The following is a 25,349-nucleotide window of genomic DNA, read 5'->3' on the forward strand; positions in this document are numbered from 1 at the left end:
CACTCCTAAATTTATCAAATGAAACTTTTAAATGTAGACCAACAGATAAAATTTAAAAATATCTTTGAAATAAATGTATTAATTAATTGTAGAACAAATACATCTAAATGTAATCAATAGAAGTGGTATATTACATATAAAAAAGTCTTTAAAAAATACAAGGTATTTTCAAATAAACTATTTCCGACCCCTCTACCCTCAAAAGTGAATATAACAATTACACGTATTAATAACAAATATACAAAATGATAAATTATTAATATACCACAACAGCTTTTAATAAACCCATTACAGTTAGTAAATGTAATAAATATAAAAATAATTAACACAATTCAAAAATAAATACAAATACATTAATCAAATAATTAACAATTAAATAAAAAATCAACAAATAATTAATCAATTAATGTATTACATAGTTGATTTTCAATTAAATAAATAAGTTGAATAAAAAAGAATTATACTTTTAAAATAATGTACATATTAAAACACTCTGTATCCGAATCTCCTACAGTCACATAACCCACTACTAAAAAGAAATTTACCAATTATGCTAAAACCAATTAATCATATTATTACAATACTAATAACTTATAATGCTAAATAAATACAATTTATCAAATTAATAAAAAATGAGATTATATACAACTGTATTAAAGAAAGCAATATTATATATAATTACATTTTAAAATATTAAATATCTAAAAAATGATATTGTTACCTTCGATATTAAGTCCCAAAATATTCTTGACATCACAATATTCTGTCCATAATATTTGGAATACCGAATATTTTTTATTCAATATTTTTGTCAAACACCGGTTCAAAAGGGACACCATCCCACAAATGACAGATTTCCGAAGCCTGTCAAAGTTATGTCTATTGTTTCTGATGGAGCCATAACAATTATTGGTGGAAACATGTTTCCCAAATCCACTTCGTTGCTCAGACCTTCTGATAATGTGTTACTGATGCCTGACTAATATAGATCTGGATGTTGTGGCTTTGTGAGGGCCTTTCATTCAGTAGTCACTGAACCTTGAGAGGGGGGTGCAAACTGCATGTCAACATCTGGAGCTTCAGGCTGGACATCTGTTTTTATATTTTGTGAACTTGAGTGCTTAAGTCCTGTGTTACCTCAGCTAAACTGTAACATGGCCCATAATTAACCTATTTCCCTGAACACAAGAAACATCAAATGGAGGTAGTCTAAGGAGGGTCTAATAAACGAGTGAGAGTTTGTAACCTATATAATAGATATATTCAAAATGCATGCTCGAAAGCAGCACATGGAATCCCAGCCCCATTCACAAATCATATTCCGCATTAACATGTCTGAAAAATGGGACAGTTCATCTACTGGCATGGAAACGTAGGTGCAGAATGGCTGTAGCCAGAGGCTCTTTAGGCAGGGTTTTCACAGGAAGTGACACCTGGGTTGTTATAAACCAAGGCCAGTAACAACAGCAAAGGCAATAGGTTTGGGTTTAATGTGGCCATGCTTTCAAATGGAGGCATGGAGCACTGTAACTTCAATGTAATAAAACATTAATTCCAGAGATATTGGCTTTGCCAAGGCATTGTAGTGGTGGTGATGGTAGCAGTGGTGATAGGGGGTGGTGGTATTAGTAGTATGATATTGGAAGGAAAATGAGGGTGATTTTGGTGGTTTTGGTGGCGTGTGGTATGGGTGATAGTGGGGCTATTTATTGGTGGCAGTGCTATTGTAGTGGTTTGGTGGTGTAGGTATTGTGATGGTGGTAATGTTATTGCAATGGTGTTATTCTTGGCATTGGTAGTTATGGCAATGGTAGTATGTGCATCGGTGCTATCACTGTTATTGATGGATGGCTTTGTCTTATTGTGGTATTGTAGTATTGCAGTAAAGGTGGCATTGATGATGGTGGCAGCAGCATAACATTGTGGTATTGCTGTAAGTAGTAGGGTGCTGTTGGTGATACAGTGATATTGGTGGTTGGGGTCCAGTGACCACAAACTAACATGTGTACATTTAATACACACAGTTAATTGTTTTACAGTTGTTTTATATGAAGGTGGCTTGATCTCAAATTGGAAATATGATGTGATAAACACAAAGAAATAAGGAGGCCTTGTTAGACCACTTGACTAAAGCATTGGAAAAAATGCTTAATGTAGCTAAAGAATAGTATGCATCTATGAGATAAAGAATTGAAAATGACAAGTGTGATGTATGAGTGCACCTTTTAGACTACCAAGACTAGAAGGCATAATGATACACCTAACAGCCAACGGCATTCCATTAGCAAGAAACCCTCTTCTGGTGTGACCTAAGATATGATTGACAATGTGTCAAGCCAGAGGCTGATTGATATAATGCCATGTATGTTTGTTATAAGTAATATGTTTTGCAGAGCACTGTGCTGCCAACACAGACCTAAAACTTTCAGGTTGATCCTACCTCTGACTAACATCCCCCACAACCCATCTCCCCCCTCTTTTCCAGCTAAGAATCACACAAGGGGTGAGGTGCTCTTCAGCTTTGGAGTATGTTGCCCAGCAAAAACAACTTTGCTTATTTATCAGTTATAAGAACCGTAATATCGCCTCAGGTTCCTCTTGCTTAGCATATGCGCAATTTGTGTTCAAATCAAGAATAAGTTTCACTGCTAGGTGCATATATCTCACTGATTCGTTCTATTGTGTTTCTGTCCCACCCACATTATCGGTCTGGTGCGCGCCAGCGATGCGTCACTCAGAATTATAGCAATCAAATCATTATTGGCGCGCCTTTTGTAGTAACTCGCCCACATGCCACTCCTGGCCTGTGGTTTTTGTGGGAGAAATGTCTTTAGTGTGCTTATTTTTAACTCCGAAATTACTGCTCCTCTTCAGTAGGGCTTTACTGAACGGCTGTATGGTGCTTGATCAAATACTGAAAGGCTGTTAAATAAAGTTTCTAATGCAAGCAAGCAGGTGCTATTTTATTTGGGCGTGTAGCACTGAACAAAAGTACTTCAGGCTGCTGGGATTGCATTTTCTTTTCGCTAGAAGTTGCATTTTCAAAATAGCATTTATACCTCCATTGCAGCTGTGAAACCGTTTTAGTTTTTAATAATAAGGAAAGTAAAAAGTGATTCGCGTTTTTTAACAGTATTGAACTGCAGTGCCAAAGTGCATTTTTTACTGTTTGTTGATGGAATGAGGAATAGCTGCTAATACATTGGCAAAGGCAATAATTGTGACTTTTGTTTAGTGAAACGTTGGTATTAGGCTTGAGGTGCCGTTCGATCATCAGTCAGTTTGCAGCCAGTGCAAGGGTTACTATTTATGTATTGCATTTTTACAAGCAAGTTGTATTGGTGTTGTGTACCATTAGAGTAATGTCAGAATATCGTCTGACATAAATATTGTGTCTTAAATATTGAGTACAATAATATTACCCCACTGGAGATAATAAACTACACATGATATTAAGTTAGAGTATTTAGCACGCTAATCATCCATGAGGGTATCCAGGTGCTCTGTAAAAGGTGTGTGACGCCCCCACTGGGTCATTAGCCAGTCCGTTAGCTTCTTGCGAAAGTCGAGAAGAGAGGGGCAGGCTCTGATGTGTTGTGGGGACGCGTTCCAGGACTGAGGGGATAGGTACGGAAAAGCGCTTCGACATGGTCTGCTTTTGTGTATGCGTGGGGTGTGTGTTAGTGAGAGAAGGGTAGGGCGGAGTTCTCTGGAGGGTTGTTGGAAGTGAATGCGGCTGTTCAAGAAGGTAGGGCCAGTGTTGTGGAGAGCTTTGTAGGTGTGGTTGAGGGGTTTAAAGTAGGCTCTCTTTTGTATCAGGAACCAGTGGAGTTCCCTAAGGAGTGGTATGATGTGGATTCGGCATGGAAGGTTGGGGACTAGTCAGGCAGCTGGTTGGTAATCTTTCCATAAAGGGTGGTTCCATAGTCTAGTCTGCTTGTGATGAGGGAATGGGTGATAATTTTCCTGGTGTTGTCTGGTAGCTACTTGAAGATTTTTGTTCAGCATCCTTAGTATATTGAAGCAGTCCGAGGCCACTGGATTGACTTGGATGATTTCAAGATTTCTTGTTCAGGAGCAGGGTGTGGGATTGAATCCAAGGTCTATGGGCCAACAAATGGAGTCTCAGAGGCATAGGATGTAATGTTGACAGTTTTGGGGGCTTTGAGGTTGAGCATTTTTATCAAGTATGCTTTTGGTTCCCAGGTATGGCCCTGGAAGCCAATTATGAGGTATGTAGTGGTGTGTAAATCCCCACTAACATAACATTTGTCATTTCAGCTAAACTACAATGTCTGAGCCAGTGAGGGACACACTCAATATGATAATCGGGAACAGTGCTCAATATCAGGGGTACAGTCAGCAACTTTTCATTTTTTTCTCCCTAACCATACACTCCGTACAAACAGCCTGTTTTCCCCATTGTCAGTGGTCAGTTTCTCACCCTCCTGTATGGGCTTCCCTCCCCCAACAGGACTTGTAAAACTGTTCTTTATTTATGATCGAATGATAGTCACAGGTTATTGTATTTCATATTGAACTAGCAAATGCTATCAATTTCGAGGCAATAAAGGAGGCCCATGCCCTTCCAAGGTCCCACAATGGGCACCGCTGCACTGTTCACAATTCCAGGTGGCTGAGACTCAAACCTCGACAGGACACATTTTCCCTGTATCCTTCAATAGTTGAAAAAATGAATCCTGCTAAGTTGGGTAATCACAATGCATAGAAAGTTCACACTGTGAACCAATATGAAGTTATGCACTAGGCGCATGATTTCCCGAACACGATTGTCAACGGGAAGTTGTATTGTGACAAAAATGGAGAAAAAACAGGTATTGCAGATGATCAATTTTAAGGATATGGTGTAGTTTGAGACATAACAACAATTAGGACAGCTACATAAAAGATTATACATTAGATTTCACGGGATGTTCTTGAGAGGCTCTGTACAGTATACCTGAAAAGATGAGGAGCCTCTCTCAGCTAAAAAAGTGGGAGTATGAGGAATGTTTGGATGTGTTTGGGGGGCAGATAACAAGTTCAGGGGAAGGGCCTTCCTCTGACTGGTACATTATCTGAACATTGAGAAGCAAAGGGGTGTTATTTAAGTGTTGTGAAGTGCGAGCTATCATTACATGGTGCTCCTGCAAAGTAGAGCCAGGAGGGCTGCACAAGGTTAGATGACTGATTATTCCCTTCAGAACCTCCCACTTACACAAGGCTGTGGCATTGTTGACAGCTAAGACCAGAGAGAAGAAAATTAGCATGACGGTTTTTTTATTAGAATAATGTACCTGAATTATGAATAATTCCATTTCTTCAGTACTTTGAACAACATTGCTGCCTAACCCCAAAAAATAAAAATAAAAGGGGACTATTTTCATTTCCTTGACGTGCCAGTGAAGAATGCCATTAATAATCTGGTTGTTTGGCCAGGGAATAAAGAATGTGCATGCATATGTCAGATATGAGATGCTTTACAAACTTCACTAGGCAGGTATGCAAGGCAAGCCCCGGTGTGTACAGTTAAAAATGTGGTGTTGAAGCTGTTGGCGTGTTCAGCCTGAAGCGAGCTGCGCAGAGCTTGTGGGTGGCGGCTTTATCTTAACACTGGGTAAACATACCTTGATTATTTAATTGTGGAAACATGGAATTAGGAACGCTCGGTACACCCGTCTTCTGTTAAAAATGCTTTGATGAAGTGGGATGGAGGGGCCTTTGGCGCTTTAATTAAATGGTTTACCTTATTCTGGGTTTTGCTTAAACTTTCTCCTGCTAATGCAGAGGTGATAAGCTGAGCAAGCACTTGTGCTGTCTCTCTTTCAGCCGAGCTGGCATCAGGTCTTTCATCTCTCACTGGGCCCGTGAAGCACTAGCATGTGAATATTACAGTGTAAGTGAATCTAATTGGCTGTCTTTTCCCAGCTTCATCAATATTATTTCTGTAGTCTAAATTTGGAAATAATTAATACACCCGATGTGCAAAACTAGCAAATAGCTGAAGAGGCATGCACAACACGGACAAACCATGACACTCACCACGTCAGGTAACCTCAACTGGTCCCATGGACGTCATTTAGGGGTCGCAAAGGTGACCCCTGGCTTACCCTATGCGACCCCTGTCACTGCGTTTGCGACCCCCTGACCCAGGGTTGGAATAATAAGTGCCAAAAACTCAGTTGTGGCTTGCATTACCAGGGTCAGGCTCCAGCATCCTTTTAGGCTCATTTTAATTCCAATAATAATGATTATTAACCTATCTTTCACTATTAATGTAATAAAAAAAGGCGGAGCAGCAGGACCTGGAATAGAACCGTCACTGCCATCTTAGGTAAGGAAATTAAAATGTTTTTCAGTTTATGGAGTGTAAGTGCATGTGTGTGAGAGAGAATATGAGTGTTAGAGCATCAGTATGTGTGAGCCTGTATGCTAGTATGTGGGATAGTGTGTGTGTGTGAAATTGAGTGAGTAAGTATTGGTTAGTAAGAGTAAGGGTGAGCAAGAGAGTGCAAATGAGTGAGTCGGGGTGAGAGTGAGTGCAAGTATTGTGATGTTATGAGGGTTCATGTCGTGTGACATCACTTTCTGTGACATCATCAAGGTCAAAGAGTGTATGATGTCACTTCCGCTACCCCTGGCATTTTGGTGAATCAACGCCCCTGACTGGCCCTCAGACGGCCCCCAAAGTGCGCTACTTTCAACCTAGGAAATACACGGCCCTGGCTTGGCATAGGACACATAACCCGAAATGGTATAAAAGATGTGGCTACCAAAAAAAACAGGACACTTTAATTCCCCAAAACAGCAACACATTTCAGGCAGATTACCCTTGTTCGCGGGGTCCTTTTGGATCTTATGAGTCCTTCTCTGCTTGCTAACCGAACCGTGCTTCTCTCCCCGCTATTCCCACAGAATACATTGGGGCCTGGGGAATTAAAGTGCAACATGTATTAACAAAGTCGAATAAATGAAAACGAGGAGTTGAGGAGTTTCAAAGACAATTGAATAGAAAATATAAAAAGAAACTTGTTACAAAGACAAAGGTATGATTTGAGAGTGTTTTAAAAGCTAATAAGTGAACGAAAGTATCAATTTTTTTAAAGTCATATGGCATATGTACATTGTGCAACCAAGGGAGACATGATTCCTATGTTGGAAAAATGAACCACTAACGGAGTATAGCACACTATCAACAGGTGATCCAAAATCCTGAACAGACAGGTCTTCAAAGCTTTCCAAAAATGTAATAAAACAAAGATCTTCTGAAGAGTGAGAGTGAGTCATTCCAAGGTTCTACAGCTTTAACTGAGAATGCGTTACCCCCTAAGTGAGTCTGTTTAGTTCTTAGTAAAACCAGCAGCCAGCCTCAGGTAATCATAAATAATTTATAGGTACATAGTGGCAAATCTTTGTGATAGGCATTGAGGGCCAACATGGTGGAGTGCTTTAACAATATGGCATAAACACTTAAAGACAACCCTCTTTTCCATTGGAAACCAGTGCAGGGCCTTTAGCATTTCAGAGGCTGAGGAATAATATGAACATCCTAAGGCCAGTCAGGCTGCTGCGTTTTGGACCCCATATAGCTTCCTCATTAGGCCTATGTCTATCATCAAGAAAAGGGAGTTGCAGTAATCAAGGCAATTCAATATTGTAGCCTAGATGGGCGATCTTTGGGAGAAAGGGCAAGAACATTTTTAAGCACCTTTGAGAGATAAAAATAGTTTGGTACAACATGCTTACCCTTTCCAAATAGAGAAAGTTCTCCGGCTGGAGACATACCCAAAGACATTTTACTGTCCAGGACAGGCAAGGCAGGCCAAGAGGCTGACAAGACGTCCAATGGGAAAAGGGTAGGGAGAGGAGATTGTTAAATTCAGAGCACCATTCTTTTGTCAGATTTAAACTACAACAAGCTTTGTTGCAACCAAGTTGACAATGCTCCCATACATTGTGAAAAGATTCAGCCACTGACCTATCCAAAGTGATGGTAAGTTGGGTATCATTTACATAATTCATGCACTGAATGCCAAAAGATTTTGCCAACTTCAACTACTGACATAGGTATATATTGAAAACTGTCACACTTAGTGCTGACCTCTGGGGTGCACACCGGTGGAATGTCTTGAATTCTGACATAAACAGAAATAGGTAGACTTCCTGCAACCTCCACATCATATAAGATCTACACAAGGCTACCACCTTGCCACCAACGTCAATCTCCTGCAGCTGGGTAAGTAGAATGGTATGTGATACTGTATCGAATGCTGTGAACAGATTTAAAAGCACAAGAGCTGATGGCTCTGCTTTGTCTGCCAGCATTCATAGGTCATCAGCCACGTCTAGCAGGGCTGTCTTCGTACTCTGTAATGGACGAAACCCCGAATGGGCAGAGTCTAAAACTGGCCTTTCATCAGTAGCCCAGATGGGACTGGTTGACATGTTTCTCCAAGATCTTAACAGCAAATAGTAATAGAGATATTGATTAACAATTGGACAGGATGGATGGATTGGCACTAGGTTTTATTTGTATCAATGGAGCTATCATTGCTCTTTCCCATGCTTCAGGTAAATAGGTATTATTTATGGAGTTATTACAAATCTCCAATAGTAAAGGTCCAAGGAAGTCTCTTGCAAATATTCACTGGACGGGATGCAATGGGTCTAAAAGTCATCCAGACCTTAGTGAGCTAGCAGTGAAGGTGAATTTTTCTAAAGAGCGAGGCTCCCAATGGTCCAGAAAATTGCCCTGATCTAAGTTGTCGGTTTTCAGAGGTAAAGCTTTGCCCTCTGAGCCTTCCAAGCGAGTCAAGACTACTGTGTGTAACCGCCAGCATGGTGTGAGGATTTGCTGGGAGAATACGAGTTCAAGATTTTAGAGATTTATGTTGAAAAAAGTTGGACAATTTATCCACCAACTCCTCAGAACTATCAACTGTGTTCATAGCACATTTAAGAGAAAAGTCATGTACAATTTAAAACATCCCCTTTGCACAATTTATACCCTCCAGATTCATTCTCGCACAGAAATCAGATTTTGCAGAATCAAAAAATGTTTTGTATTCCCCCAGGGCCGTCTTCATAACCTCCCTAGCCAATTCAGAGTAATCACAACACCAAAGTTGTTCCAATTGTTTGCAGCACAGTTTTGCCTCTCTCAGATCCTGCAAATACCAAAGAGAAGCAGGGGTTGGCAACTTGTTTTTCAAATTCTTCATAGGCAAAACTACATCAGTCTCTACTCATTCAGAATACCGTGTATAGCCACCTGTAGTAGATTTAAAGTTAATACTAGGATTATAATTCTTCAGATTGTGGACAAAATCCGGAATGGAAAATCTCTCTTTTCACATCAACACTATGTCAGGGCTACTCGTTTTCATCAGACAAGTTTCAGTAATAAAGAGTTTGTTGGTGTCAGCAGTAGAAGTATACAAGTCATCTACTCAGAATAATAATAAAGAAGCTTTCTTCTAGGAGGAGGAATGGGGAGGAAAACCATCAAATCAGGAGCTTTGAACTTAAATTGATAAGACAGCCATCAACTCACGAACAAGGGGCTGACGCAATGCCCACTCAGTGTTTTGGGTTATTTACAATAGGTCATCGAAAACAGATGAAAGGGGGAGATCATTCTTGTGGACGAGAGAGTCAAGATCCAGCTTCCTCACTTGGCCAAACTCTGTGATCATGGACAACAATGTTTACCTTGCTGTCCCTTGATTAACAGGAGGTTTGGGAGTACCTAAAGTGATTCGGTTAATATTGTATACTGTAGAAAAATCTCATATATAAGTAGAGTTTAAAAGGCAATAATTTTGCTCTCTATATAATAATGTTTCAGCAATTTATTTAGAGCACAAAAAATATTGCTGTCTCTTGGCTAACTCGTGGCAACATCATCAGGGCACAGAATTTAATATTTAGGGCCTGATTACTACTTTGACGGTCCCACCACAGGACCAACAAAGCCGCCGAGAGGCTGCCACGCCATTGCAGTGGCGTCCCGCTAACCTTATTACAATGTTCCTGCCGGGCTGAGCAACAGGAACATTGTATTACGAAGTTCAGTGCTATGGTATTGGCCTCAGCTCGCTTAAGAGGACCATTGCCAATACCATAGCATCTCAGCACCATCGGAATGCGCACTGTCTGCAAAGCAGACTTTGCACATTACGATGGTGCTTGGCAGGTAGGACCCTGCACTGCCCATGCCAATGGTTTGGGCAGTGGCCCCCTGCACTGACTTTCCACCAGCCTTTCCAGGGCAGGGTAACCGCCATGGAAAGGCTGGCCGAAATTGGGGTTGCAATCAGCCATGCAGCGCAGAGTTTAGGGTTGCCCTGGCTGGTTACATCTCCGGCCTGTGTCAACACGTCAGGAACCATGTTCCCGTGGAGATTGCGCTCCCCAGGTGGATCCACCCTCCAGGGTTGTAATGTGGCAGCTGGACCATCACAGTTGCAACGGTCCGACTGTCCCAGCCTTGTAGTGAGGCCCTAAGAAACTGTCATTCATCTGCATAATGTACTCTAACATACTAAAGTCAGAAACAAATGTTAAAAAACACAATAAACTACGTTTGAATTGTAATGGGTCCTGTTTTTTACATGACTGAAGTGGTCACTGTTTCGATGACACTTCTCTTACTTTGGCTCTGAGGGCCAAGGCAGACACCTGGCTCACTGGTGTCTCAGCTTTCTCTAAGAATTTTAAGACCTACCAATCTCCACATGGAGCATTGTTTATAAAATTAGTTGTCTGTTCCACTATATAGGAAAAGGGTTGCAGGGCTTAGATGCCTCCACAAAGCTGGTAGCCACAGCCTGCTTGTTGTATTATACTGCAGAATTTATGCAGTGGTTTGTGAGACTTCTAAGCTCCCCAGTTGTCATCAGTTTCCTGGGAAACTCTTGCATTACTCCTTGTGAAGCAGAAGAATACTGAAATGTCACTGGCATGACCTGTGACCAAAATAGAAAGTTAATATCCACCCTGCGATGACTAAGCCACTGACCCTGCACTGTCATGCAGCCCAAATCAATAAAATGTGTGGCTGCACATATGAGCACAATGACACAAGGTTGGTATGTAAGCTCCCAAGTCTTCATTGCAAGTGGCGACTTCATTTCAATGGGGCCAGTTTTAGGAAGTAGTGGCCCTACCACAATTATGAGATCTTCGGGAATACCACATATCTATTTACTTTCAACCAAGATTTCAGCTGCAAGTCCAATGCACAATGAGTAAATTCTGTGGAATTCAGATGCAGAACTACTGATTCTCGTGGTAATTCTTCATTTCTTAGTGGATTCTCAAGGTTAAACTTGTAACGGGCTGGATTTTCCTTTACCCCAGAATTACTAGTAGCCCCTATAACTTTGGGGTTGGGGAATACCATCCCATTTCCTGAACAACCAGTAAGGATGACCCTAAGGCACTCCACAAAAGATCACAGAGCACATTCTAGTGCATCATAGGTGATTCTGAGGAAACAAAAGATTAGATGGAGCTTGGCACCATTGCAGTGAGTGTCAGTTCACCCTTTCTAGTTGCAGCAGTTGTCTCATTTTGAGCATATTGTGTTGGTGGTGATTAAAATATCAGCTCCCCACCGAGGTCTGTAGCAATCTCTTTGAGTCATCCTTCGTCAAATAGAGGCCTCAAAGTCATTGTTGGAAATTAGCATCGTTTGCATGGTAGACTCCTTGATTTTTGCCTTGACTACATTTGCTGTTAGACTCTGTTCAATTTATCCCTGCTAATTATTGGTAAAGTTATTTTCTCCCCCTTTCAACATGATGACATTTACATTTTTAATTTATCTGTAAGTCCTTGTATATAGTTCCTAAAGTGTACCCAGGGCCATTAAGTTAAAAGTTACCAGTGGGCTGCAGCATACATTGTGCCACCCACCAGAGGGACAGGACAAGCATGACTGTAGGCCTGCCATGTGTAGCACAGTGGACAGGTTTTATCTGCAAATCTGACCTGTCAAAATAACCCCTATTGACAAGCCTAAACCCTAATTTTAAATATTAATAACTCATCCTCTAAGTAGGCCTTACTGCACATTAAGACAGGGTGCATATTTAAGAGTAGGGCCTGTAAATCATTAATGTTGTTCTTACAGTGAAAAGACCCAAAAGTCTATTTTCACTGTAGAAGAGTTAGCTGTTCCATAGGAAATTATTGGGACACAATATTACATTTAATATTGCTAACTCCACTTAGAAAACACCTACAGAGCTCATTCTTGGACGTTTTAAAGTATTTATCACAAACCTAACACACCTGTAAAGTCGAATTTGTTATAAATATTTTTTTTTAACAGGTACTTTGCCTGTTACCTGACTAAAGCCTCTGGAAACTTGCTTGCATGAGTTTCCAGCTGCCACTTAGGAACTGAATAGCCCACTTGATGAGGTGTGAACTTGCCCTCAGAGCTGAGGCAATGGCATAGGGTGTGGAGAGATGTTCTGTTTGCCTGGCAGATTTACCACCTGGGCAGTGCTCGGGAATTTAATCAATATCAAAGGGCCTACACTGTCACAGGAAAATGTAGCTAATACCTACACCCACCCTTGCTAGACATAACTAATTAGACACCAGGCCCAGTGGGAGAGGAGCTGCCTTTAGAACCAGTTGTGAGTGACTGCACAGGAGGAGTTGCCCATTGCACTGGCCAAATGTCTAGGATGAGCACAAGATATATGCACAAGGGAACAAAGGATCTGTCATGTTGGTTTTGGGGCAAAAAGGGGTAATGTGGGATTGTTTTCAGCAACAAATACAGGTTAGAAAGTGTCCAGGAGTTACCCTGCAGTGGGCTGGTATTGGGCATTAGTGTGGCTTCCCCAGTACCCTCCTCAGAACATTTCTAGACTTGTGGAAGAACACCAGAGGATTGGACCTGCTGACTGTGATGTGAGAAGAGTTAAGAAGACTGGACCTGCTCTGCCTCTTGTACCCAGGACAAAGACATGGACTCCAAGGGTCACAAGGATGACTTCCTGTTTGGGCTACAGGGACACAACAAGTTTCAAGAGGCCTTTTCTGCATTTCCAGTTGACCTGTTCCAACTGGACCTGCCCTGGACTCTCCTGTTGGCCTGTGTTGAAGTGAGTCGGGACTCCCAAGTACTGCCCCAAGGTCCTGAACCCTTGGCTGGTGTCAAAGTGTACTCTTCCTAACATATCCTGAAGCCTGGAACTTAGAAGCTTTTTGCCAACATTTTGCTCTGGGAACCGGAGGGGGACTGGCACAACCTGCCAAGCTAGTCCAATGAAGGTGCGTTGCTGTTGGGCCAAAGATTCAGATTCCTCCTGCTACATTCTACTCTGCAGCAAATCCGAACCAGCAGGACTTAGCAGCGAAGGTGTCCAGCCTTGTGGAACCCTCTTTGCCTTCTGCCTGCCATCTTGCCTGGCTGTAAGAATATGAGCTACAAAAAAGTGACTAGGGCTGAAGGTAGAAAGTAGAAAAGTATGTGGGTGGTGAGCGTCCTTCCCTGTGCACAAAATTCAAATTTGTCCTGCTGGGATATTTCCCGCCAAAAGTCAGTGATTTCCCTGAGACTTCGTCTAGCGGCTATTTAATGCTGTGGAGACCTCATTGGGCACAGCCTGTTACCTTGGCCTGCTGTGGATTTTTAACCTTCATTCCAGAGACTAATGGCCATATTTATCATTATTTCATGCAACACAACAAGACACCTAGCTATGCTGCACTGTGTGAAAAAGAGACGGCAGGAATGCCCATGACTATCAAGATATGGCACATTCCTTTTCTCTGCCTGCACTGGTGCACAAACTGCTGCCTAGCTCCAATGCAGGTACCCTTGTATCATGGTCCAAGGGTGCCTGCGTAACAGGCAAGATTGTCTTTTCGCTGGTAGGGACACCTTCCTGCAAAAAACAATCCTCTGAGGCTACAGATACCTCTCCTTTTTACACCTCCACTGGGAAGGTGTAGCTTTCTGATGCATTGCCAGGTCTACCGTTAGTTGTAAATCTGGGAATTCTCCAGAATCTGTGGGTGGATGCGTGGGAACACCCACGCTTCACCTGTAGAAAGCCTCCCTGGGACTGAGTAACACAAGGGAGTGACTTGTGCTGGTTTGTATTACTTCAGATTTACCATGCCTTGCCGGGCCACACAAGGTGGCCTTGTGTGGCTTCGTTAATCTCATTATAGGTTTTGGGTCACCCTACGCCTACTTGCATGGCACAAGGGCAACTCAAAACCCTTGATAAATGTGCCTCTGAGTCTGCAGATAAAAGCTTTTGGCTGGGTCGAACCTGGTTTCTGCATCTGACCACGCTCCATATGGTTCACCCTTATTTTCCAACTAGGTACTGGTCAAGGGCAACCAGATGACCGCCGCGGTTGTCGCATTAATGCCTTTTGGCAATAGTTTTTACTTTAAACTTTAATAATTCATTACTCCAGTTATATTTATTGGATTTGTGTTGCTTTATTGCATTTTATTTATTAAAGTGAACTCTATTTTGCTAAATTGGTTTGGGATTTTTCTTGTGTTGTGTTTTGACTTTACTACTGTCTGAGTACTGTGTAAATACTTTACACATTGCCTCTAAGTTAAGCTTGTCTGCTGTGTGACAAACGTCCAGGGTGTTATTCGCCGGCAAACTGGAAGGGTTCACACAGATAAGGGTTGTGGTTATTATTTGAGGTGGATTTTTACCCCCCTAAACTAATACCCCAATTTCTTAAAGTCAGAAATATAGACACGTATTAGAACTTGCTAACCACCAGACTCTAGTAGGAAAGAAAGAATTGTCTTTCTCAAGAGTCGAAAGAATGAATAAATCTTGAATGTGCCTTTTTCTTAATATCCTTGGAAGTGATATTTTTAACAGGACATGTTTGATCACCACTGTGTCAAAGGGACTGGCCCCTTTCACAGGATACATTCATACTTGTAGTTGAGAAATTTAGTATTGTCATAATTTTGTTTGTAATAACAATTGTTAATTCTTTTATAAGTGTAGATGAAGAGTTTAATAGTTTTTTGAGCAGTCATGCTGAATCGCTATTGTGAAGTAAATTCTGCTGCATTTAATGAAAAGTAAAGCTATTCAAACAAATGACCGTCATGGCCGTTTTGGTGGTTGCACCGCCAACAGGCTGGCGGTGCAAACTCGGGTATTACGACCGCGGAGGACGCGCTGCAGTTGCACCGCCGGGACTGGCAGTTTTCCGCCACGGTGGTCCCGGTGGATTTAATCCGCCAGGGCAGCCCTGCCCAGGGGATTACGAGTCCCCTTTCCGCCAGCCTCTTCATGGCGGTAGGAACCGCCATGGAAAGGCTGGCAGAAAGGGGAGTCGTGGGGCCCCTGCACTGCCCAAGCCATTGGCATGGGCAGTGCAGGGGCCCCCTGGCACAGCCCCACACAGCCCCAAACTCTGTTTCCATCCGCCAGCCCAGCGGGGATGTCATAATGGCCACTGCGGGAGTGCGACCACATTGGCGGCTGCACAGCGGTTACAACTGCCGCCCGCCAAAGTTGTAATGAGGGCCATAATGTTGTGGCCACCAGAAAAAACACAGATGTAAACGGAAAGAAAAATCGGTGGTCAAAATGGAGACAAAGCTCACTAACATTGCATTATTTGATAAACTCCATTTTGAGAATTTCCATCCAACTAAATGGCCTCTCACAACCTTACTACCTACAATATTTCTTATATCCCATTAGGATGCAATTAAAACTCCCCAACTCAATAAATGCTATGTTTTGCTGGATTTGCATGAGCTATTTGCTGTCTCTTAAGGGTAATCGTCATGAGGGCTGAGTTTTATGAGAGTCTGGGCGTGACAGTCAGTCTTTTAAATACCTTATCCTTAGACTTTTTCAAATGCCCAAGCACATAATTAAATCCTATGAATATCCATTTAAAAAAGCACCTATTTAAGATTAGTTACAACCTGGACATTGCAGGGGCCATCTCTCTTAGGACTTCACATCAATGTTAGTTCATGAAGATTACTCCTGGCCTCGAAAGATACTTTCTGGATTTGATCTTTTCTGAACCCAAATGATAATTTGTACAGATGTTTGTTGGTTATCGTAAGATGCTCAAGTCTTTGAGAAGACAGAAAAACATTATTTTTCAAGGGCAGTGGTTACCATTTTGGAGGATGCACACATTTTACAATCAAACAGATAATACACTTTATATTCTTAGCAAGCTATCAAAGACACCTCAGTAAAACAGTATCATTGCAGGAGGAAAAAAACATACTCTTTGGGAATAGCAGGTGCACCCTATTATACAAAAGCATGGAAGGCAGGGGCCAGTTTGGTGGACCAACAATAAATTATAAGATCGCAGATGGGTGCATTCCACCTCTTCTGACTTCCATGTCTGTGGTAAAAGCCTAGGCTGGAAGAGTCATGTGTAACAATGGATCATACTGGTCAGAAGCTTGCAGTCAATGGTGATCCCACAAATGTGAAGTGTATATAGGTATTTACAAGGAATGTTATGTGCCTTAAAGTATGACAGAGTCACTAGTTTTCTGGCATTGTGATACTCACAGGCCAAATCATGTAGACATTTCAGTTTTACACTTGCTATGAATCTCCTGAAAAAATAAATTGATCTGTTTGCAGGTTGACACCTTAGTGCACTGGCACCAGCAACAGTGATGCTCCCTGTCCACCTGCTTATTATGCATGGGACTATAGCCTATCCATTTACAGGCACCTAAGGTCTCTTATTAAGACCATTTTACTAAGTAAATTTGGCTACCATAACAGCACATATGTCTCCCAAAATACTTGTTCTAACCTCTAAAGAATGTGCTCAGTTGTGTCGAGCTCACGTGTGTCTATTATATTTAGATTACCCAACACTTTCACTCATATAGTTATTTATTACTCATATATTTATTTTTTATGGAGTGCAACAGACACAATTATGGATGTTTTCCCATTGACTGTAAAGAGAGCTAAAGTTATTCAGACATATATACATGCAAGCTGGCTCATGGTTTATAAAAGAACTCTCATTTACCTTCTCAAATGTGTTTTCCAATCCAGTCTTGGCCGTGCACCTCCATATCCTCCCCAGGCCATCCCCAACCACACCCCAATCTATGTGTTTATTTGATGTTCGAACACCGCCTTATGACCCCTAAGTCCTGCTGTGACAAGTCCTGATAAAAGGTTATGTCTCCCATAGGTCCTCTGCATTGTCATATCTTAATTCCTACTTTTAGGAACGCTCCCTCTCTGAAGTTTTCCAATGCCAGCATCAAAAATCCCTCCCCCCACGTTTCTTGGGGACTCCTTCCTTCACCAGAGCCTCTATTCTTAACATCCTGGCTTTGCCAGTCCCTGAATCCGCTGCAGCACTTTTCATATACTTCTCTCCTTGGATTCCACCCATCTAGCTCCCACTCATCCATTTTTGGGCAATTTGATCTCTTCTAAATTGCATTTTATTGAGTACTTATTTATATACATTTAAGAATACCAGTTCATCACCAAGTGCAATAATGCAAAGTATTAAGCCTAAATAACAAAATTGCAGTGGAACGTTGGATGGTCTGTTGTAGGCATACTGCATAGTTTTGACTTTTGATCTCTGGTGTCGTTATAATAACCAAGGAATGTTAATGTGTACTCACGCCTTGTCATATTTCTTGAAGGAAACTATGTGTTTTTTTTAGATCCTACAGTTTTTGACGAGTCAAAAAAACAGAGTTAAGATTTTTATCATACCAGACATTTTAAAGTACCGTTTATTTAAATCAAAGTGTTATTATCACAAGAAAAGAAAATGTTGTGATACCTTTTCGCTGAAATGTGCGATAATATGGTCCTGCCTGTCAAGTGTCAGTCTGTATACCTTTGGCTGAAGGTCGCAGAAGATCACACATACATGAACAACTAAGATATGTAGGTTCGATGTACTTGGTTCTGTTCTTGCCATTTATACAGAAATGCATGTTTAGCTTTATATATGGATAGAAGATTCCTTAAAGGAAAACAGGATGCATTTAAAAAATAAAAAATGAAAGTTTCCTTTTCATGTTTTTTACAGTGGGCCGTGATCTGTGGGACCAGTGACTGCTCTGAAAAAATGTTGGTGCCTCCAGTCACAAAGGGGAAGGGGTCCCATAAGGACCCCTTCCCGTTTGTGAATGGGTTACCACCTCCTTCAGGAAGTCGGTAAAGTAGGAATGTTTTGCAACATTCGCGGTCGCAAAACCTTCATACATACCAATGTGACTCGATATTAGGAAGGGATGCCCTTCACATGCCCCTTCCTAATAGCGACTTGCAAACCCTAATTTGTGAGTCGGTAGTAGGTTACTGACTCGCAAAATAGAGTTGGTACATTTGAAAATGCATTTTACCAGTCGCAACAGCCCATTGGGCCACTGGCCCGTGGCCTGTGTGTCAAAGGAGATAATTATGGCCAAATATATATTTTTTCACTCCTTTGGTAATTATAAAAAAGTCTGTTAAAATCATTCTGAACGTTTCTACATATTTTGAGCTACTGTGACTTTTTCTTTTTTTTTAAAGGGACTTGTATTAAACTGGTTCTAATACTTTTTTTGCAGCAAATAGCTAACAGTTTTTTAATGTGTTTAATTATGCACTGGAGATTCTATCTATGTTCTTCAAGTTTGCAAACATGGTGTCTCTCTTTTTCATATGAAAGAGCTATGCACCAAGGATCTAGGTGGTTTGTGGGAGAGGTGAGGGTGTGACCATGTATTAAAAGGAATAAAATACCCCCTGCCGTACATGATAAAAATATTACAAGTCACCATTGAGTTTCATAACCTTATAAAGGAATTCTGCCTTTGGCCTCGTTCCTCTTTATGGTCATGGAACTCCTCAGTGACATGCAATTTCTTTATAATAAATGGCAGTGGGTTCCTTTATCCCCTATATCATGAAGGATGCTTGGACTTTTCGCAAACTTAGAAAAAGGGGTATAGCACTAAAATATTAAATAAATGGAGCGATGAGATCGGGGAAGTCACCAGGTGTTTGTTTTCTAAATATACTTCCTGCATCTTCAATCAGTTATGTTTTATCCCGCTTACACCCATAAATTCCTTTAATAGATCTCGAGCACTGGAAAATTGGGATGCGATCTTTGAGGTCAGGAGCACATATTTAAATGTGTGTTTCAACTGCATTTTAACAAAAAGAAATTAATAGACTCACTCTGCATATTCATGAGGAACAACATCTAAATGAGGAACAGAAGGAGGTGTAGGTGCGTTGTGAAGTACCATGCTAGAGGTGTTGACAGGAGAAGTCATGTTATTGCAGCAGAAGTGGCTGATTCTGTGTACTCCCCATTGGAAATGAGTTAGTTGAATCAGTCAGTGGAGCCGACAGATACAGTCATCAACAGAATAAGTGGATTCATAGTGGATATTGTAAACTATTGTGTTCAGTAGCATGAAAAGTCAAAGACAGCAAGTCCTCATAGGGTGCTATGGAAAGGACATCATCTGAGGTAGCACTCCTAATCATCTTTTGCACGGATGGGTGCAAGATTGCAAAAGCAAAGAATGTGATCAGGTTCCAAGATGAATTCTAGCTAAGAGGCCACCAATTTCCAAGTAAAGTAGAGGGGGCGCAAAGCAATGCCATGAGATAATAAAGGGCACAGTTGGTCGGAGGAAAAGTTATTTTTAAAAAGAGAATGATGTATACAATTTTTGGCTGTTTTTGTCTCTGCTTCATAAATACAGCGAGAAGCTGAGAGGGTCCGAACTAGCTGCCCAAAGGGGGATAAGAGAATAAAAGTGTCTCCCTAATGTTGATAGGGATTTTACTCATTCCTTTCCTGGGTACTCCTAGTACCACATACTGTGGACTTATAAGTAAGTTAGAGCTATGCCAATTGTGGGTGAGCTAATGAGACAGACACGTTTTAAGGATCAGAGCGCTGGCATGGAAGCCTGTTTGGCTGGACTCAGTGCCCCTTCAAAGTTGAAAGACCAGAAGCATCAGTTCAAAACTTGGGGGTGATCATGCAAAAAGAGGTATTTACTTACAATGGTACAGTTTGGTATGGTATGATATGGCATGACATAGCATGACATGACATGGCATGGCATTGCATGGCATGGCTTGGTATGGTATGGTATGGTATGGGGAACACAGAGAACAAGATCTTAGTGTTTTTCAAGACATTCTCTTTTATGCCAATTCAGAGCTTGATGTGGTCCCTTCATGTAATTAAATCAACTCATGTTAAAGGGCGGTAGCACCAATATGTTTTTCAGAGTTACTCTGGGAAAAACGCACATTTCGGATTGGTCTGTACCTTTGAGGGTACCCTTGAAGCCAAACTCCTTTGCAGCATATCTTGGAGTGTCAGTGCAACAGCTAGTGGGCATGGTGAAATCCTAGACACAACATAATTTGTCTCTTTCTGGAGAAGTGGTGAAATAGTCATCATTTCAACACGAGAAAAAACAATTGATTTGAACGTTCTTCATAGGTTAGGTCATTATAACATGTTTAACTAATGCACATTCACATGGTGCACATCAATTATAAAACGTCATCAAACATATTGAGTCAATTGAGCATATCAAGTACAGAAAAGATCCTCAAACAGTTCTCAGCTGTTTTCTATCTCTTTGAGCAGCGTTCATCACAATAGGAGACATAAATATTCCAAAAATGTGTTCTTTGTACAGTTGCAATTTTAATGTAATTGTACATATGACATAAATGAAGGAAAAAAATTACTGGAATGAACAAATTAGAATATGAATTCTCTGTTGGGGTTAGAAAGGCCACTGAGAGTGAGATGTAATTTAATAACTAATTTATTAAGTAGTTCTAGGGAAACACATTCACAGGTGGTTACGAGGTTTCTATCCAGAGAAAACTCTTTAATTTTAAAATAATTGCCTTTATGAGATATTTACAATTTTACAGGTTTTGGGAGTTACACTCTGCATGGACAGAATTTTAACAAGTTATTAAAAAAACAAGTTTTGTAAATTAAAAATCGCAAATATTTCTAAGAACAGAAGAAAGTTGGTGTTCCAGGTTCCCTGATCATATTTTTTCCCACAAAGACTGATGCTCACAAATGGAAAGCAAGTCATGTGTTTTATGCTCCTCTGCCAGTATTGTGTGTAGGGTTTTAAGATGTTGATTCTCAAAGCTTCATCTTTTAGAGATCATCACCAGCACGCATCTAATTTTATATTTTCAGCATGTTCGTGTCATCTCGTTGGAACAGCCAGTCCTCCCTTCAGTAACAGCACTTTGTGTGACTCCAGCAATGGAGACTGCCCATGCAAGCCAGGCGTGGCTGGTCCTGTTTGTGACAAGTGCATGGTAGGCTACTGGGGCTTCGGAGAGTATGGTTGCCGACCATGTGATTGTGCTGGAAGCTGTGACCCACTCACTGGAGACTGCATTACCAGGTATGTGCACTTCTACACATGCCTTCTTCATAGTTATTTTGAATTAACACAAATGGAAGTGATTGTAGTCAATGAATAGTGTTTTAGAATATAAAGGATTAAATGGCATCACTCACATGTATTTGTGAGCAGGGCACGGGAGGCGGTGCCATCTGCAGTCTTCCATAGCCAGCAAAATGCTGCAGGCCACCAAAGAGCAGGGCAGCTCCCATCTTTTCCAGAACCCTGTTTCCAAATATTAACAGGGTGCTGGGGCAATTGAAGCTGCCCCACTCTTCTGTAGCCTGCATCATTTTGTGGACCACTGAGGACTGCATCTGTTTACATATTTGATAATGTGAAGACACCGCAGACGCAGCTGTTAGATGCTCCATATTTTTAACTTACCTCTGCCGCTTGCCCTTGGACAAGGCAGAGATGAAGGGAGCCAGGGACGTCCCCCTGGTCTTGGAAAAACAGGCTGTGGGAGAAAATAAATATCCATCCTTGAGCAAGACGGGATGGTAAAAGAAAAAAAGTTCCCCACTCAGTAGGAGGAGCCAAGATGGCAGTGATGTCAGACGCTCAGTAAAGAGCTCCTCGGCGAGCCCCAATAAATCCTGCTATCTCTTGGCAATTCAGAATGACCTCTGAGGTGGTGCCGGGTGGTGAAGCGGAGAAGGGCATTGGTGTGCGGTCACAGCCATTATAAATCCTTAGCTACTGGTGCACTCCCTCATGCAACCCTAGTCAGGGAGCGGTGAGCCTGCTCCCATGTGGTTACGGCAGCCCCTTATCTTGGCGGAACGGTGGACAGTAGAGTGAGGCGAGGCTGCCTGGGACCAAGGCGCCCTCTGAGCCACCCATCGTTGGTGGGGGAGAACTCAGGCTGTGGTGCCAGGGAGGAGGAGGGACAGCCTCTGAACCCACCAGAGGAACTGTGATGAGCTGTGGATGAGGCCTGGCTGCCCCACAGCGAGAGAGGTGAGTGTGGTGTAGGCCGTGGCGATCCTCATGCCCCTTTCTTGCCCCCCCCCCAGGCTTGGGTCCTCCCTGGGACCATATACTCTGCAGGGGCCGCCATGGCCTCAGGGAGTGAGAGGGCCCTGCTGGCCTGTAACCTGGGAGGCTGGGAATGGAGAGACTGGAGAGAGGAGGCCAGGAGGAGAAACAGAGGAACACCTGTAGACTCAGGTGGGAGACAGGGGGATAACCCCTGAGAGACCCCCCGGGATGGAGAGTTTTAGAACCAGATGCAGACCCCTCCCCCCACGTTCTGGGGAAAGCACCACCAGGAGGAGCTGCCCCCCACCCTCCCCTACATGCTGCAACTGCAACTTTAGGAGGAAACCTGTGGAGATTGATAGCTGGTGGAGGCATTGAAGAACTGTGGAGGCTCCGGCCTGCACCGAGTAGCCCAGGTCACCCCAGCTGACGGTGAGGAGCAACGAGGCGAGAACACCCAGAAACAACATACTCTCATAAAATAGAGAGGAGCAAATGGTCAGAGGCATAACCAGATGGACCACCATTGGCGGAGGTGTACTGGGGGGCCCTAGGGTCCAGATACTCCAGACACACAGGTAAACAAACCTTGGTGAAGCAGGAGAGGCAAGTGTGGAATGGAAAACAGCTGCCAGGGTAGAGGAAGGCTTGACAACAGTGAAAGATGGCAAACAGCCATTCACCTGTGCCACTGTTCCCCCGAGGTTCAGTTAGAGACTGGTAACTCTCGAGAACCGCCTGGAAGACCCGTGCTGCGGAGGCGCGGGGATCCTTCGCCACACAGACAGAGCCCCTAATGGCCTGTACCCGCAGCTCATAGAAAGAGAATATCCTGCACTGAGACTTGAGCTGAAAGGCGCGGAGTGACCAAACGGAAGTAGGAGTGATAGCGCATGCCTTCACAATTACAAAAGGTACAAGGACTCGGTGCTCAATAGCCCCGCTGCACAACATTACAAGGCATACCTAAGGAGAGAAAAGGCTCCGCCTTTCCCATGAAGAGTTATTAATCTCATATCAGGCACTGGACCTACTGGTGGACAGCCTTTGAGCGTGTGGCAACCATGACCCAGCAGAAGGAACAAAGACCATTGAGACAGGGGAAACCAGGCAAGTATGCCAGAGTGGCCACCCCACCTACGGATGGGACCACGCCACAATCTGCACCAATGGGACCTGGCAACGCTACCCTGCTGCGGGGTATACAGTCTACCTGAGCTGCCTTGGAAGGAGGAATAGGGAGGTTAGGTCCAAAGTCTCTCTCCTACGACAGGACTTGGGAAACATGGCTGAAAGGGTTACATCAACAGAAACTTGAATATCAGACCTTGAAGATGCACTACAAAGCCTCCTGAAGAAGTCCCAGAATCACGTGCTGTCAACAGATACATGGTGTGGAGACTGGAAGATGCAGAGATTCTCCCCCTGCTTCATCATTGAATGAGTCCACCGGGCTCTAGGCAACAGACCTCCTGAACTACTAAGATAAAGGCTTAATCCTTTCAGAGGACAGGAAAATGAAGTAGATACATCACAATGACTCCCAGATTCAGATCTTCCCTGAATACACCCGGGAGCTGCAGCGCTAAAGACGCTCCATTGACGCAGTTAAGGTTAAACTGTGCACACTGCAGCTCCAATATAAGCTCCTCTTCCCTGCAAAGCTAAAGGTCCTTTTATAAGGCAAGGCGCACTTCTTCCAGACTCCTGAAGAGGTATGGGAGTGGCTGGAGGAGCAGCTCTGGCTAGCTTTCGCTGGAAGGGTCAGGTCGGAGCACACACAAACACAAGAAAAACAAAATCTCTCTAGGGAAAAGTTCAAGGTGAAATGGAAGCGCCAACTCGCCCAATCCCGGTGTGATGAAGCGGCCAGGTGGCCACCCCAATCAAGAATCTGAAACACATCACCATCATCAGGCTCGGATAACTATCAAACACCTACTACTACTAGTAAGCAGTTGACGACACTGGGAAGTCTACTTGAAACAGAACAAGACATGACTTCCGACACCATGCATCTACTGGCCATAGCCACAGACAAATTGGACAGAGAATCCTGTGAGCAGGAAATCCCACCATCCGCAACAGCCACCTCCAACACATCGGAGAAACGATAGACCTCCGAATTGTGAACATGCCAGGGTCATCAGCAAATAGACGAGCACCATCTGGTGACCCCAACCCGCTAATTGGGACTGGACCGATACCACAGTAATGAATACTAAGGTATTGCATAAAGGGATGTCTGGCCTCAGGTAAGCGGAGCAAACTAAGATATAAATGTAGTCTTAATAGTTTGAAGTGGGGGGGCGGCAGACCCCTCCAACCCCTCTGTTGAGAAGTTGTCATGTTTGGGGGTAGCTATACTCATGGAGGAAACCAGGGGTGGGTTGGGGGTGACTCTAAGGGAATGAGGTTTTCTTCAGTTTGGGGGGACTTGGAGGGTACAGCAGAGAGCGGAACATTATGCAACAAAACACTGAGCTAGAGCAGGTGCAAACACAGCACGCAACCCACACTTTGTGGGACACACTTACATAATAGGTAGTAACACCCTCGGTGACAACCCTGGATACACAATGATGTCATTGAATGTTAACGTCCTGGGTAACAAGATTAAGAGGGGATTGGTTGCCACTTACATTTGAAGATGCAGGCCAGATGTGGTGCTGCTTCTGGGAACACATCTGAGGGGATCACAGTGTAATTTCTTAGGTAGAGGAGTATATACTGATAGGGAAAGCCCCCCCTTTCGCAGTAGAAAAAACATTGCACGACCCTAATAGAACTCATGTAGCTGTAATGTGTACATGGAACAGAGTGAAGGTAACTCTGATGAGTGTCTATGTCCGGCTGCACCTCCAGAAACCCACCTATAGCAAAATAGCTGAACTTTTACTAGAGACAAATG

The 25,349-nt window shown here is 42.8% G+C and overlaps 1 protein-coding gene across 1 annotated transcript in view; it reads left to right on the plus strand.

Moving 5' to 3' along the window:
• The window catches only part of NTN4 (netrin 4), a 450,303-nt gene that overhangs the window by 328,366 nt on the left and 96,588 nt on the right, over nt 1-25,349 (plus strand). Inside the window, exon 6 of the mRNA XM_069229091.1 lies at nt 21,241-21,454. Within this exon, the coding sequence (XP_069085192.1) occupies nt 21,241-21,454 (214 nt within the window). The remainder of the gene's footprint in view (nt 1-21,240; nt 21,455-25,349) is intronic.

This window comes from Pleurodeles waltl, chromosome 4_1 (genome assembly GCF_031143425.1).
Source record: "Pleurodeles waltl isolate 20211129_DDA chromosome 4_1, aPleWal1.hap1.20221129, whole genome shotgun sequence".
Lineage (NCBI taxonomy): Eukaryota > Metazoa > Chordata > Amphibia > Caudata > Salamandridae > Pleurodeles > Pleurodeles waltl.